This window comes from Nematolebias whitei, chromosome 6, assembly GCF_014905685.2.
Source record: "Nematolebias whitei isolate Nwh7 chromosome 6, NemWhi1, whole genome shotgun sequence".
In the NCBI taxonomy this organism is placed as follows: domain Eukaryota; kingdom Metazoa; phylum Chordata; class Actinopteri; order Cyprinodontiformes; family Rivulidae; genus Nematolebias; species Nematolebias whitei.
Genome location: NC_056503.1, coordinates 30,825,398 through 30,837,489, shown reverse-complemented (window position 1 = coordinate 30,837,489; position 12,092 = coordinate 30,825,398). Strand labels below are relative to the sequence as shown.

Sequence of the window (12,092 nt, the reverse complement as noted above, 5' to 3'; positions counted from 1 at the left end):
ACTCACACCTGCATCCACCCTCATTCGCCCCACCCTGGGCCCCTGAGCAAGGCCCTCAACCCCCACCATCTGCTCCCCAAACAGGTCTCTCTTGAAAATGAGTTCTCGTGGCTCAATGAGACTAGCTGGATAAATAAAGGGTAAATGAAAAAAATAAACATGTAATCTGGATTTTTTTTTTTTACCTTGCTCTAATTTGACTTTACGATGATTCTATAGAACCAGACTTAACATCCATAGAACTAACATCTATTTCTATGGTTGTTGCTGAGCTACTCTGATAATTGAAGCTAATCAGTGGATTCAGATGGAAATTTGTCAAGTCGTGTCATCGCTGAGTCTTACACCGAGAATGGTTTTATTTTTCATTACAAATGCACTTTTATAATGTAGATTAGCAGCTTTTTGTCCCATCTATAGAATTACTTCCAGATTGTGACTGAACTGTTGAAGGGAACAGTTCGGTGTGAACCACAGGGAGGAGTCTGTGGGTCACTGCAGAAGCACAACAAAGAAAAAATGTCCCGATGTCTTATCAGTCTCACAGGGTTGAAATCATTGCTCTTGTGAAATTTAGAAAGGTTCAGAGTTTATAGGAGCAAACTGCAGCTGGGTTTGCCTCAAGTGTTTGAAAACTAAGGAAGCTGGGATGTTTCCTCTCTCCAAAAAAGAAATATGACTTTCAATGCCATCGTTTTTGGTGTCGATGAAGAAAAATGAGGCTCCGCATCGTCATCGTTCAACTTTCTCACTCTCCGTTGGGTCGTGGGTCGCCGCCTCTGCCTGAACTGACGACTACAACTCACACTGACCAGAGAGGAGAGGAAAACAAACTTGTTTATGTCCACAAGTCTCGGTCAAACCCTCGGCTGCGTTCAAGTGAGTCACCACGCCAAGAGAAAACGCTCCCGTCAGATGAGTCAGACAAAAACACGTTTCCTTCTGCGTTCTGTGGCGTGCCTCCTCTGAAAGTGCACTTTTACTTTGAAAACTTGTTATATGCTGTAACTATAGAAATGTACATTTTATTTTAATTGAGGAGTATACTGTAATAAAAATTTTAATGTAGATGTGATCATAGTTTCTGCCGCCACGAGGCCAGAGTATCGACGTGATGTTGACTTTGTGAGCGTTCGGTGACTCGTCACAGCTAATTAAAGTCTTTGAAACGGTTTGAAACAATGAAACCAGAGTCGCAGCTTCTCTGTGTTGCACACCTCAGAGTAGCCTTAGTAATATGTCATCACATGTTCCAGTCTGGAGTTAAATCGTTTAATGATCCAACTCATTTGTTCTGTAAAATATGTGATATAATCAACCCAAGTACTGCTGTACAACTCAAGTACCTGATCCTGTAAATAAGATTATCTATTGCGAGTATTAATCATTGATTGTTGTATTAATACAATTCTAAGTAAACTGCTTGTTGTACATTTGTTTCCCCTAATGACTATTTATATTTATACATTTTACAGTTATTGAGCTAAAGTTTGGTGTGTTTGTAACAGTCATTCTGCATCTGTTAGCAAAATGTCAGAAACCATTGAACAGATTGTAATAAAACTCAAATTATTGGTCTTATGTCTACAGCTGGTCAACCTTTAGTCATTTCAATATGGCTGTTGAATCCAGTGGATCATTGAAAACACCAACATGGCTACAAGTCAGACAGTTTTACAGATATCTAAAGTTGAAACTTGGAATGGTAGTAGATGATCATAATCCACATCAAGCACTATTCGGTGCACGTTTCTTGTCCTCTGTTGCAGAACAAAAAGTGGGAATTGGAAAATTCTGTCCGTGCGTGCATGTTGTGAGTGAAATGACCTGAAATAAGGGAGGTGCTGACTTCCATTTTGATGTGTGGCTACATGCAGGCGTAAGAAAATGTCCTTGCCACGTTAAAATCCAAGATGGCCACCACCATGTACATATAGTCCCTCGCTACTTCAGTTTGATTTTCACTCGCGGTTTTTCAACAATTGTCAATTTTAATATTACGTGATTGGGACGGTATGAAATAAAAAGTTCTCAAAAACAAAAATACTTTGGACAGGTGCCGCCATTTACTGGTAGTAGTTTTAAATAAGCCTGCACTTTAAGGCCAGTTGAAAACAAACTACACTACCCAGAAGCCAACAGTGCTTCCAGCTGCTGCTTTATCTATTCAGCTCACAGAACTGGCAGGAAAGTCACAAATAATCCTGAAGCTCAATTATCCACGTGTACATCAACCTGGACGGGGCGGTGGGCTTTGTCGCTGCAGGGTGGGTCTGCAGAACCAGAACCAAGCCCAATCAGAACGAGCTGTTGTTCTACAGAGCTGGCGAGTAAAATGTTGCAGTATTGTACAGTACATGTACGTATGTTGTTAAAATGATGTAGGTTTAAGAGTTTAGAATCTGCAAGTGTGTGAAGGGTTTATAAAGCCTTAATATAAGAATACTAAAATAAATATAGCGTTTTTACATTGCTGTTTTTCACTTATCGCGAGGGTGTGTGGAACATAACCCCTGCAATAATCGAGGGACTACATAAACCAGCACCCCCGATCATTTGAGGAAACCATTCTTTCTAATTTGTATATTGCTTAAAAGTATAGTGTCTTCAAATGACTGGGGTGGCTGTAGATTAGTTTATGGGGGGCAAGGCCACCATTGGCCACCCCACTGGCTCTGCCCTTGCATGTGATGGTTAAAATTTCTCCTTCCATTCATCAGGGTTGGTCAGTGCTCTGCCTGGGACAAAACTACCATACCTCTGTTCTACAGTGTAGCTCCTACCACCTTGAATATCTCGCACCAAAAACATTAAGGTACACTTGCATTTCCTGTTCGATTCCAGTCCAGAAAAACTTTCAAACTAGAAACACTCACTATTCAAATCCCTCAGTGACGGGGGACATCAGCAAACCACTTGGCATTAATCATTGGTGTCAACTCTGTCATTTAGTGAAACTCTCATGACTGGATGTGCTTATAAACCCATTAACTGTTGGGAGTCAGTCCAAATCATGATGGCCACCACAGCCAAGTGACCTTTACACACACAAAGTCAGGCTCAGTCAGTATTCAATATTGAGCTCTGCTACTTAATTTGTTCATTAAAACTTAATTCCTAAATATGAGCGAATGCTATTAAGTGACAAACATCTGCAGCTCATTTGTCACTGGACCTGATGGAAACTAAAATGTACCCTCTTCTGTTTTAATCGTGCCTCTCCAGTATCAGAGGACGAGTTGACGCCCTGTGAGTCATGTCTGGAGCTCAGTGCAGCCGAGGTGGACATGCTGACAAGATTCATCAATTCTACACCGGCTATCATCGTTTTAGCACTAGATGGTGCCAAATCCCTGGACAGAAACTCATATTCAAACATTTTCTTATAAAAGAAGACTGAGACGAAGCTGGACCACTTGATCAATTTATTTACACAAAATGAGACGCATAGGTTTTGAATTAGAGACGGTAACACACCTTCCATCAACCAACAGGCTGACAGAGGAAGCTGCACATATTTCACCACTTATTGTAAAAAAAAAAAAGAAACCCTCAGCATCGTATGAAATCAGGTGTGTGACTGGATATGATTAAACAGATTTAATTTCAGCAAACGGTCATGAATAACCAGCAACTCTCAGACTCCACCAGGGAATTAAAAATGTATTTTATGCGACATCAAAGGAATGTACAGCTCCTAAACCACCTTTTCTCTTATCGCCATCAAGTTCCACAATATTTGACAGAAGACGCATCAAACGTCACAGTACTGCTTTATGGAGAACATACAGCCTCTGTGTGTTAGTACGCGTTTAAGAGCCTACAGGCACCTCTGGATGCATTTCAAACCCATCGAATGTAACATGACCCACCCTGTTGACACCCAGGATGCCCGACACGCTGCTGAATTGGTGCTCGTTCTGAGAGCCCTCCATTCAATAAGCAGCATCTGGGCCGGGTCAATCGCTCTGAAGAGCTTTGTAGTTCGCTCCGGATACTGTACCGCTAAGATCGTCCTCTGTGTGGATTTAAGGGGGTCGACAACTGCAGGTTCTCCATGCACGCGGGTCGTTAGCCGTGGTTTATCTTTATGGGGCTTGTTAGTTACAGAAGTGGCATTAAATACGCGTTCAGGTTAATGAGATATAGAGGAGAGACCAAGCAGATCAACACAAACGTCTCCAACCTCGGGTTAGACGAAGAACAGAGTTATAACATCGACGGGATTATTTGAAATGTTAATGAGTTAAAAATCTACTCTGACTTGGACAGAATATTGCGACAAATAGACTCAGCTGAACTCAAACATCCATATGTAAACAATATTGTGCATTTATATTCTAAACAACGCCCCCACCGAAGATAGGAGGTGGAGGCAGGGGAATGTTGTGGTTCATTTTCAGAGATAGAGACGAGGTGAAGGTCGAGGTGGGGGTCAGGGCGGTAGATAAGTGCGCAGGAAAAACTTTTTTTTAATTTTTTATTATTCTAGTGACTGGAGCATGAGGAGCTGCTTGAGAACCTTGGTCTGACTGGTCTCCCTGATCTCTCCTGCCAGGAACATCTCGTCCACCACCGTGTACACCTGCAGACGCAGAAGAGCACAAATGACACTTGCGCACATTCAAGAGTTTGGTTACGCGATGAAAAGTCATGTGAATGGTGCCCAACTCCCTCGTTCTCGTCATCAAAACGAGTGGCAAAAAGCATGCGGCTTCACCATATGACAATGAGGTGGCATCAGTGGAGTTAACCCTCAGAAGATCCCATCAGTAAAAAAAATAGCCACACATTGATTTTTGTTCAAGTTTTATTATTATTATTTTTTTTTTTGTATGCTTTTGGTGTCAATAAACCCAATCCCTCCTGAAAGACTAAAAATCCTTTAAATGTTTTACTTGGTCAGAATTGCTTCAAATTCTCCCTAACTCCAGTATCTTTACTGCCCTCTAGTGGTCCTTAGTGGGAAAATCGAACATATTGAAATCAATTTTATTCCCATAGTTATATCATGAAACAATGAATTCCTTTCAGTAATGTTAGTTTTACTTCTATCTTTATATTCGCCCACTAAGTGATGATCCAGTTGCTGTAAAAATCACCAACAGGGGTCTGCAACGTACCAGGAGAGGTGCTCTAGAACCAGGTCTCTCATCTTGTCCGACAAAAATCATTTTCGTTCAGATTTAATGAGCAGCAACACAGTTGCTTTGTACACGACGAATAAGCATTTGAAACAAACCAGCAGAGCCACACGCACGCAGGCTGAAGAATCGGCCGCTCTGCTGACTCCTGAAGGCTTGACTGAAAACAGGACTCAGTTGGTGGATGGACCGGTAGTAAAAGTAAAGAAGTAAACACACGGACGCTGTAAACGAGTAGAGTTTTAGAAATATAAAATTTTAAAAAATGTTTAGAATAAAATGAAAAATCCTCCGTGTCTGACTCGTGTAAGTTCTGGAGGGTCCGGAGGGATGGATGGTATTCCCAAAACTCCAGACTTGAATAAATAAATAAATAATGGCAAAAAATTATTTTGAGGCATTTAAATAGGGGAAAATGCCTTTTCCAAAAAAAAAAAAAAAAAAAGCCATAATATATATTATCAATAAAAATAAATTACTGGTATAATAAAAGGTGAAGTTTATTTATTTTTATTTTAACTAAAGGCCTTTAAGGAGCTAAAACTAAGAAAGTAATGAAAACTTTACATTTTTATTTCAGGATGAGATAACACAAATTTACAAGTTTAAGGTGGAAAATAAAAAGGTATTTTTAAGCAGTTAAGGTGGTCGATATTTCCCACTTATTGTCACAAACAGGACCTCTGAGGGTTAAACAAGTCTTTGTTGTCAGCTGACGTCAGGTGTTTTTTTTTTTTTTTTTTAACAAGACGACGAAGACGAGTTGTTCTCTGGGTAATAAATCATGAGAAACATTTAAAAACACCAGCAGGGGTTCATTAGAACGTCTAATAAAAAACAGCACCCTGCCATTTACCCTCTCGTGTATCCATCCTTATGTCAAAGGTTTTTGCAAAATCACTAGAAAATCTAAATTATTTAATCCTTACCTTGTAGAAGTTGAACACAAGGTCCAGTTCACACACGTTGTGAAAATACTCGTTCAGCACCTTCCAAGAGGAACAGACAGAACAAGAAAATCAAACTTTAATTCCTTTATTTACACAGTGATGTGAAGGAAATTCATTTGTAGGACATTAATGGCTTGAAGTCAGTGGTTCCCAACACTGGTCCTTGAGGAATACCATCCTGCATGTTTTAGTTGCTTCCCTGCTTTGGCACGCCTTATTGGAATGAATGGGTGATTAACAGGCTTCTGCAGAACTTGATGAAGTAATGAAATCACTGAATCAGGTGTGTTGGAGCAGGGAAACAACTAAAACGTGCAGGAAGGTGTTCTTCAGGGACCAGTGTTGGGAACCATTGCTTTTAAGTGACTGCTCTGTCAGACAGGGATTATTTAGTTCTAGAGCTGCACACTTAAAACATTCACAAAGCAGTGATGGAAAGAGTCACTGAATACACTAATAAAATATTTTCCATTTGTCTAATATTAGTAGTGAGTGAGGTATAATGCAGGAGTTCAAGGCTAATAAAACTAATTCTATTCTCCTCAGTAGTGAAATGTGATTTCATATATCACACTGGTGGGGAAAAAAAAACTATAAATACATTAAAATATTTACATTTTAAACCTTTCAGGTTTTCTACAGTCTCCTTACTCAGAGGTTTTGTTGCAACTATAGTAACAGAAGCAATTGTCAAATACTGGTGTTTCTCCACCACTTTGTTTCAGTTTACTGTAGAAAGGATGCAGAATTACTGTAATTTCTATAGTAAGTGTAGAAACGACTGGATTCTTTCGTCCTTGTTTGTCTAAAATAAAAGCTAAAGAGAAGTACAACCAAGTGAATGAACTCACTCATGTAAAGAAAGTACTGGTACCTGAAACCCCTCAGACCATACAATACAGATTTATATATAAAGCACTTTAAAAACAACACCGTCGGCCAAGATCATGACAGCTAAGCCATCACAGTTCACCTTCTACGCCTATACGCCATGTGCGTTTCGTTACCTCGACAAAGTTGTGGATGGCCTCGAGGTACGCCAGGTTGTTATCGGTCACGTCCACACAGATACAGAAGTACAGACCAGCGTAACGCCGGTAAATAATCTTGAAGTTCCTGAACTGTGAGGACAAAAACAGATAAATTCTCTTAATAACCACAGCTCTTATCTTCTGATGACAACAGCAGCAGCAACACCAAGGCTGATCCGTGGCTTTGGAGTGAAACAAACCTTTTATACTTAAAATAAAAATGAGTAAACAAGAATATTTCTGGTCTTTTTTTAAGGATGTATACCAGTCAGGCAGTTCATGAATGTTAGTCTGTGTAGTGCAACATAAAAATCACAGGACGTGTGCGGAGCCCCATTTCATGCTCAGGCCAGATTAGTGACCTAAAAACTAGATTTTTCACACAAATGTAGAAACTTATTCAGTTTTTTTCAGATTCAATGTGTGCAGTATGGATAATTATAAAAGCCAATTGAAATGTTAGAAGTGAGCATCACTGGTGACCAACACAGGGTGTCATTTGATCAGTAAACACAAACTTTGCATCCCATTTTTGCAACAATTCGGCAAACGACTAAAGCTTTAGAAACTTTATATTGTGTACCGATACTTGTATGAATAATATTTTTGAGTACAGTTAGAAATATTTTAAAAAATCAATCAAACAAGGGGATTTCATTCAAAGAGCACATACAGCTGGGTTTCTGCTGGTTTCAGTCAGTTAATCTTAACTATTAAAAGACTAAGATTGGAATTTAAGACCTACTTGAATCACAAAAATACAAGTCAAATTGATTTCAAAGTGACACATTTAGTCAATCCAAATCATAAAAAAAAACTACTGTAAAACAAACCAGTTTAAAAAGCAAAAACAGGATTTATTTTGTGAGGAAGGCTGAATGTTCAAAATCAAAATTTCTTCCAGCGGGCTGCTGAATCATGTTTTAGTTCTTGTTACTGTGCGATAACATCTGAAATCCTCAGACAAAACTACAACACAGAATTAATTTCCACATTTAAAATGTAATTACATGTACTTTAGGACCTAAAATGGAAAATCTGGACGCAGCTGTGACATGTCATGACCCCAGTTGAGGATTCAAATGAGACTCTGTATCGCCTTTGTGCTTGTTGCTCAGTCTATGCACACAAATGTTAAACTTTCTGAGATAAAACCTGTTCAAGCAGGACCTGCTTAGACCTGAAGATTACAGAAATTTCACTACACAGAGACCAACAAGTATACTTTGAACACAATGATCCGTAAAGCGTGAACTGCATGGAAGGAATTGCCTTTTGAGTTTCAATTAACACATACATAAGCAATTATCACACAAGTCTCGACTGATGTTTCAGCAGGTGCGATTCTTGTGAAAACCTAAAACCATTTTCTGTTATCAACCTGACTTTTAAAGCAGATTCGACACAAACCTCCACAAAGTTGGTGTGTTTGGCATCCCTGACAGTAACCACAGCATGAACCTCCTCGATCAGTTTCTGCTTCTCATCATCATCAAACTGCATGTACCACTTGGCCAGACGAGTCTTCCCTGCTCGGTTCTGGATCAGGATGAAGCGGATCTATGAAAAACATTTAAAAAAATTTTTTTATTTAAAATAATAATAATAACAACACAGCCAAAGAAGCCCGTAAAGACAGTCATTTAAGATGGGAGCAAATTAGAAAAAAAAATATCCAAGTAGTCCAACTAAAAATGGCCGGAAGAAAAGCCTTTGGAAGCTTTCTTCATTAGCATTAGAAAAGTAGCTGTAGTTAAACACTGACAACCTTGGTTTGGTTAATGTTAACCAAATTTTAATTTTAATTTCTGAAGGAAAACACTGAGACGTCTTTAATTTGACCTGTGAAGACGCTCTATCGAGCTCAATTAACGCTAGCAGGCTACAGATAATGTGAGCCTTAAACATAATAAAAGCTTAAAAATGTCCATTTTTACCATTTTCTTCTCCTAAAAAGGCGCCTTGGGGGCTCAACAGTAGTACGTTCCTGAGCAATAACGTAACAATTCTACATTAATACATTAATATTTCTTTTTTTCCCCCACGACTCGTCCGCTACCGCTATCTTTCCAAGCTAACGAAAAAGCAGCAAGCTTACGTTGATATGTTGCATCATGGGACATGTAGTCGATAAGACTCCAAATGAGATTTGGAATCATTCGATGTTGAACTACAAGAACCAGCGGCCCTCCTTGACGTAACTCGTTAAATGACGATTTGAATCACGTGAGACGGGGCCGGGCTTTCAAAAATTTGGCAAAGCGGTGTATCATATAATAGTTTGTCTCAGCTGATGTGTAAAACTTAATTTTTGAAAGGTAAAAGGGAGATTTCAGCTCTCAAGAGTGTTGTTATTATTATTACATTTTATTCTTCCTAGGATAAATAATGTCAGTTTTCCCATTTATGACATTTGGGCTTTTGGCTTGTGAGAACATACTTTGTAAATTTTGTAGATTTTTCAAAGATATTTAGAAATCTCACACTTATGATATCCAAAAGGTAGTTATTACTAGTTATGCATTTTATTTTTTAGGTATGATATATCAAATTAAATCTTTTATCAGATATAGCTAATATGATTATGAATATCTGAAATATATTTTAAGTAGTAAAAATATTAGCAATATATCAATAATTTATGTTATGAATGGTTTAAACAAAAACACACCAGTAACATAAATGACTAAAAACAATGTACATAAAAATAAATATCTAAAAATATGTTATCTGTTAGGAGCTTTATGGGGTGCCCTTTTAATTATAAATAAGTGAAATAAAAATCATGAATGATTTCAGCTTCATTATAATAAACAACAGGAACATTTCTGTTTCAGACGTCTAAAACTGTTTTCTTGTTTTTGCTGCTCCCTTCGTCAGGGGTAGCCACAGTGAACTAACTTGCACGAAGACTTGACAGTTGTTTTAATGCCGGATTCCCATCCTTATGAAACCACAGATCCCCGAGCTACCACAGCCTTCTGTGTGGAGCAAAGAGCTGACTTCTAGGGGCCCAGAATGGGGCAAATGAGTTTGGAGGCTTCAACTTTTCCACCCACATTTTGATCTTGTCAGTACTGGGATTCAAACTGGTGATTATAGGTTTGCCTTCTCAAACCTCTGTGTCACCACTCCGCCACTATCAGACCTCTAATAAAAATAATGAATTTGTGAATCTCTGTCTGAAAGCCCAAATATCACAAAAAACAAAATGTAATTTGTTTTTGAAAGAATGATAGGCAGAATAAACTAATGTGCAGGAGGAACGATAGTCTGGGTATGAATGATTGCAATACAGTTTCAGTCTAACAAATGTTCTGAATTTTGGTCCCCAAACGAATCGAGCCTACCAGACTATCAGGTGTGAAAACACACTAAGTTTTAAATGTTACAATGCACACTAAAACTTTTAAAAAGGTTTTTGAAAGATTAGTTGTGAAAAAAATTGAAATGTAATTTTTTTACAGCAAATATGGCAGTTTGGTTAATAATCTTAAAACGTATAACTTGTTAGTCTTGACTACGAATGCTTTTAGCAATACCTAAAGAAGTAAATAAAATTGGTCTATGATGTGATTATATGGTACAACAATCTTGGATATGTACGTATTCTTTTTTTTTTTTTTTTTAACCTCTGTACATGTTAAACAAACAAACAAAAAAAAAAAAAATCAATAAAAGACAAAATGATAAAAAGAAGTCTGGTAAAAAAATAATAATAATATTATAAATAATTAAATTATTTAAGCGCTGTTAAATTAAGCATTGTAAGATTTGGCATACAAATATAAAAACAAATTACAGAGGCGTACAGGTTAAAACATTTTTTTTTTAAATATTTTGTTAAACTACTCCTATTTTTAGTTTTAATTTGTTTTCTTGTAAAATTTGCCACAGGTTCTAAATATATTAAGTAAATAATTATACTTAAATGATCTTAAATTAATCGTTAAATCAAAAATTCAGGATTAGACATGCAGTGCATATATTTTTTGTTAGTTTATGGTCTCCTTTTGTGAGGCCTCAGGGTTTGTTTACAGCACACATGAGCAATACACGGCTCAAGGGCCCAAAGTGACCATGGGACAATCTCCATTTTGTCCCAATTTTCTTTGAAAAAAATTAAAATAAGTTCATGAAAACTTGGATTTTATCAATAAAACCTAAAATAAATCAATAAATTGAACATCATGGAAAAATACATGTAAAACTTTTGGACTAAGTTTAGCCAAAACTTCTTATTTTCTTTTGACTTGTGAGTCATTGTTTGTGTTTCCAAAGCTACATTAGACTGAACATAAAGACTCCAAATAGAAAACCTATGACATTATTTTGCATATTTTAAGCTAAAAACATACAGTATGTTCCCAAAAGCCTGTTTACAGAAGCTTTGTCTTATTTGTCCTAAAGTGTACTGGTGAGACTTTACCAAGCATGCTAACTATGCTACAACAAGAATACGCCTGGATATGTCTTCCAGATAATCTGTCATAAAGAAAATGTATTCCCCAACTCACTATGTGGTTCTTTGATTGCATCAAATAACTTGTGATTCCCTTTGGAAATAAAATGTTGCCAACTCCTGGTGTGCAGATCTGGCAGCTCAGTTCGGATCTGATCTCTGACATGGGGTGGTGGAGGAGGTAGTTTGGACTGTGATTGTCAGGGATTGCACAATTGCGTGTAGAGGAATGAGCATGCCCTTGGGACCCAGAAGTTTTTCAGCTGCAAATGCAGAAATAGTTGAGGTGGAATAGGAAATGAATAAAACAAAAGGAGGAATCAGCCAGTGTGGAAACGGCACACGTCTTTCCTTTGTGGAACACTTTGCTATGTGTTGTATTGATGTGCGTGGACTCATAACACTGCGGTAAGGTTTTGCAAGAAGTAAATCTCTTAACTGTGTCATAACTCCATACGTCATGGATAGAAGTGCTTTAATGCTGAGCAACAAAAAAAAAGGGGAT

General features: G+C 37.8%; 1 protein-coding gene across 1 annotated transcript; it reads right to left on the bottom strand.

Annotated features, from left to right (window-relative positions):
• Positions 1–4,475: 4,475 nt before the first annotated feature.
• ap2s1 (adaptor related protein complex 2 subunit sigma 1) lies at positions 4,476–9,209 on the bottom strand. The gene is made up of 5 exons (XM_037678180.1): positions 9,063–9,209; positions 8,536–8,685; positions 7,102–7,215; positions 6,074–6,133; positions 4,476–4,585 (listed from the first exon to the last, which is right to left on the bottom strand). Exons 1-5 carry the CDS (start codon positions 9,063–9,065, stop codon positions 4,484–4,486), a joined length of 429 nt encoding a protein of 142 aa, XP_037534108.1. The 5' UTR covers positions 9,066–9,209; the 3' UTR covers positions 4,476–4,483.
• Positions 9,210–12,092: the final 2,883 nt, after the last annotated feature.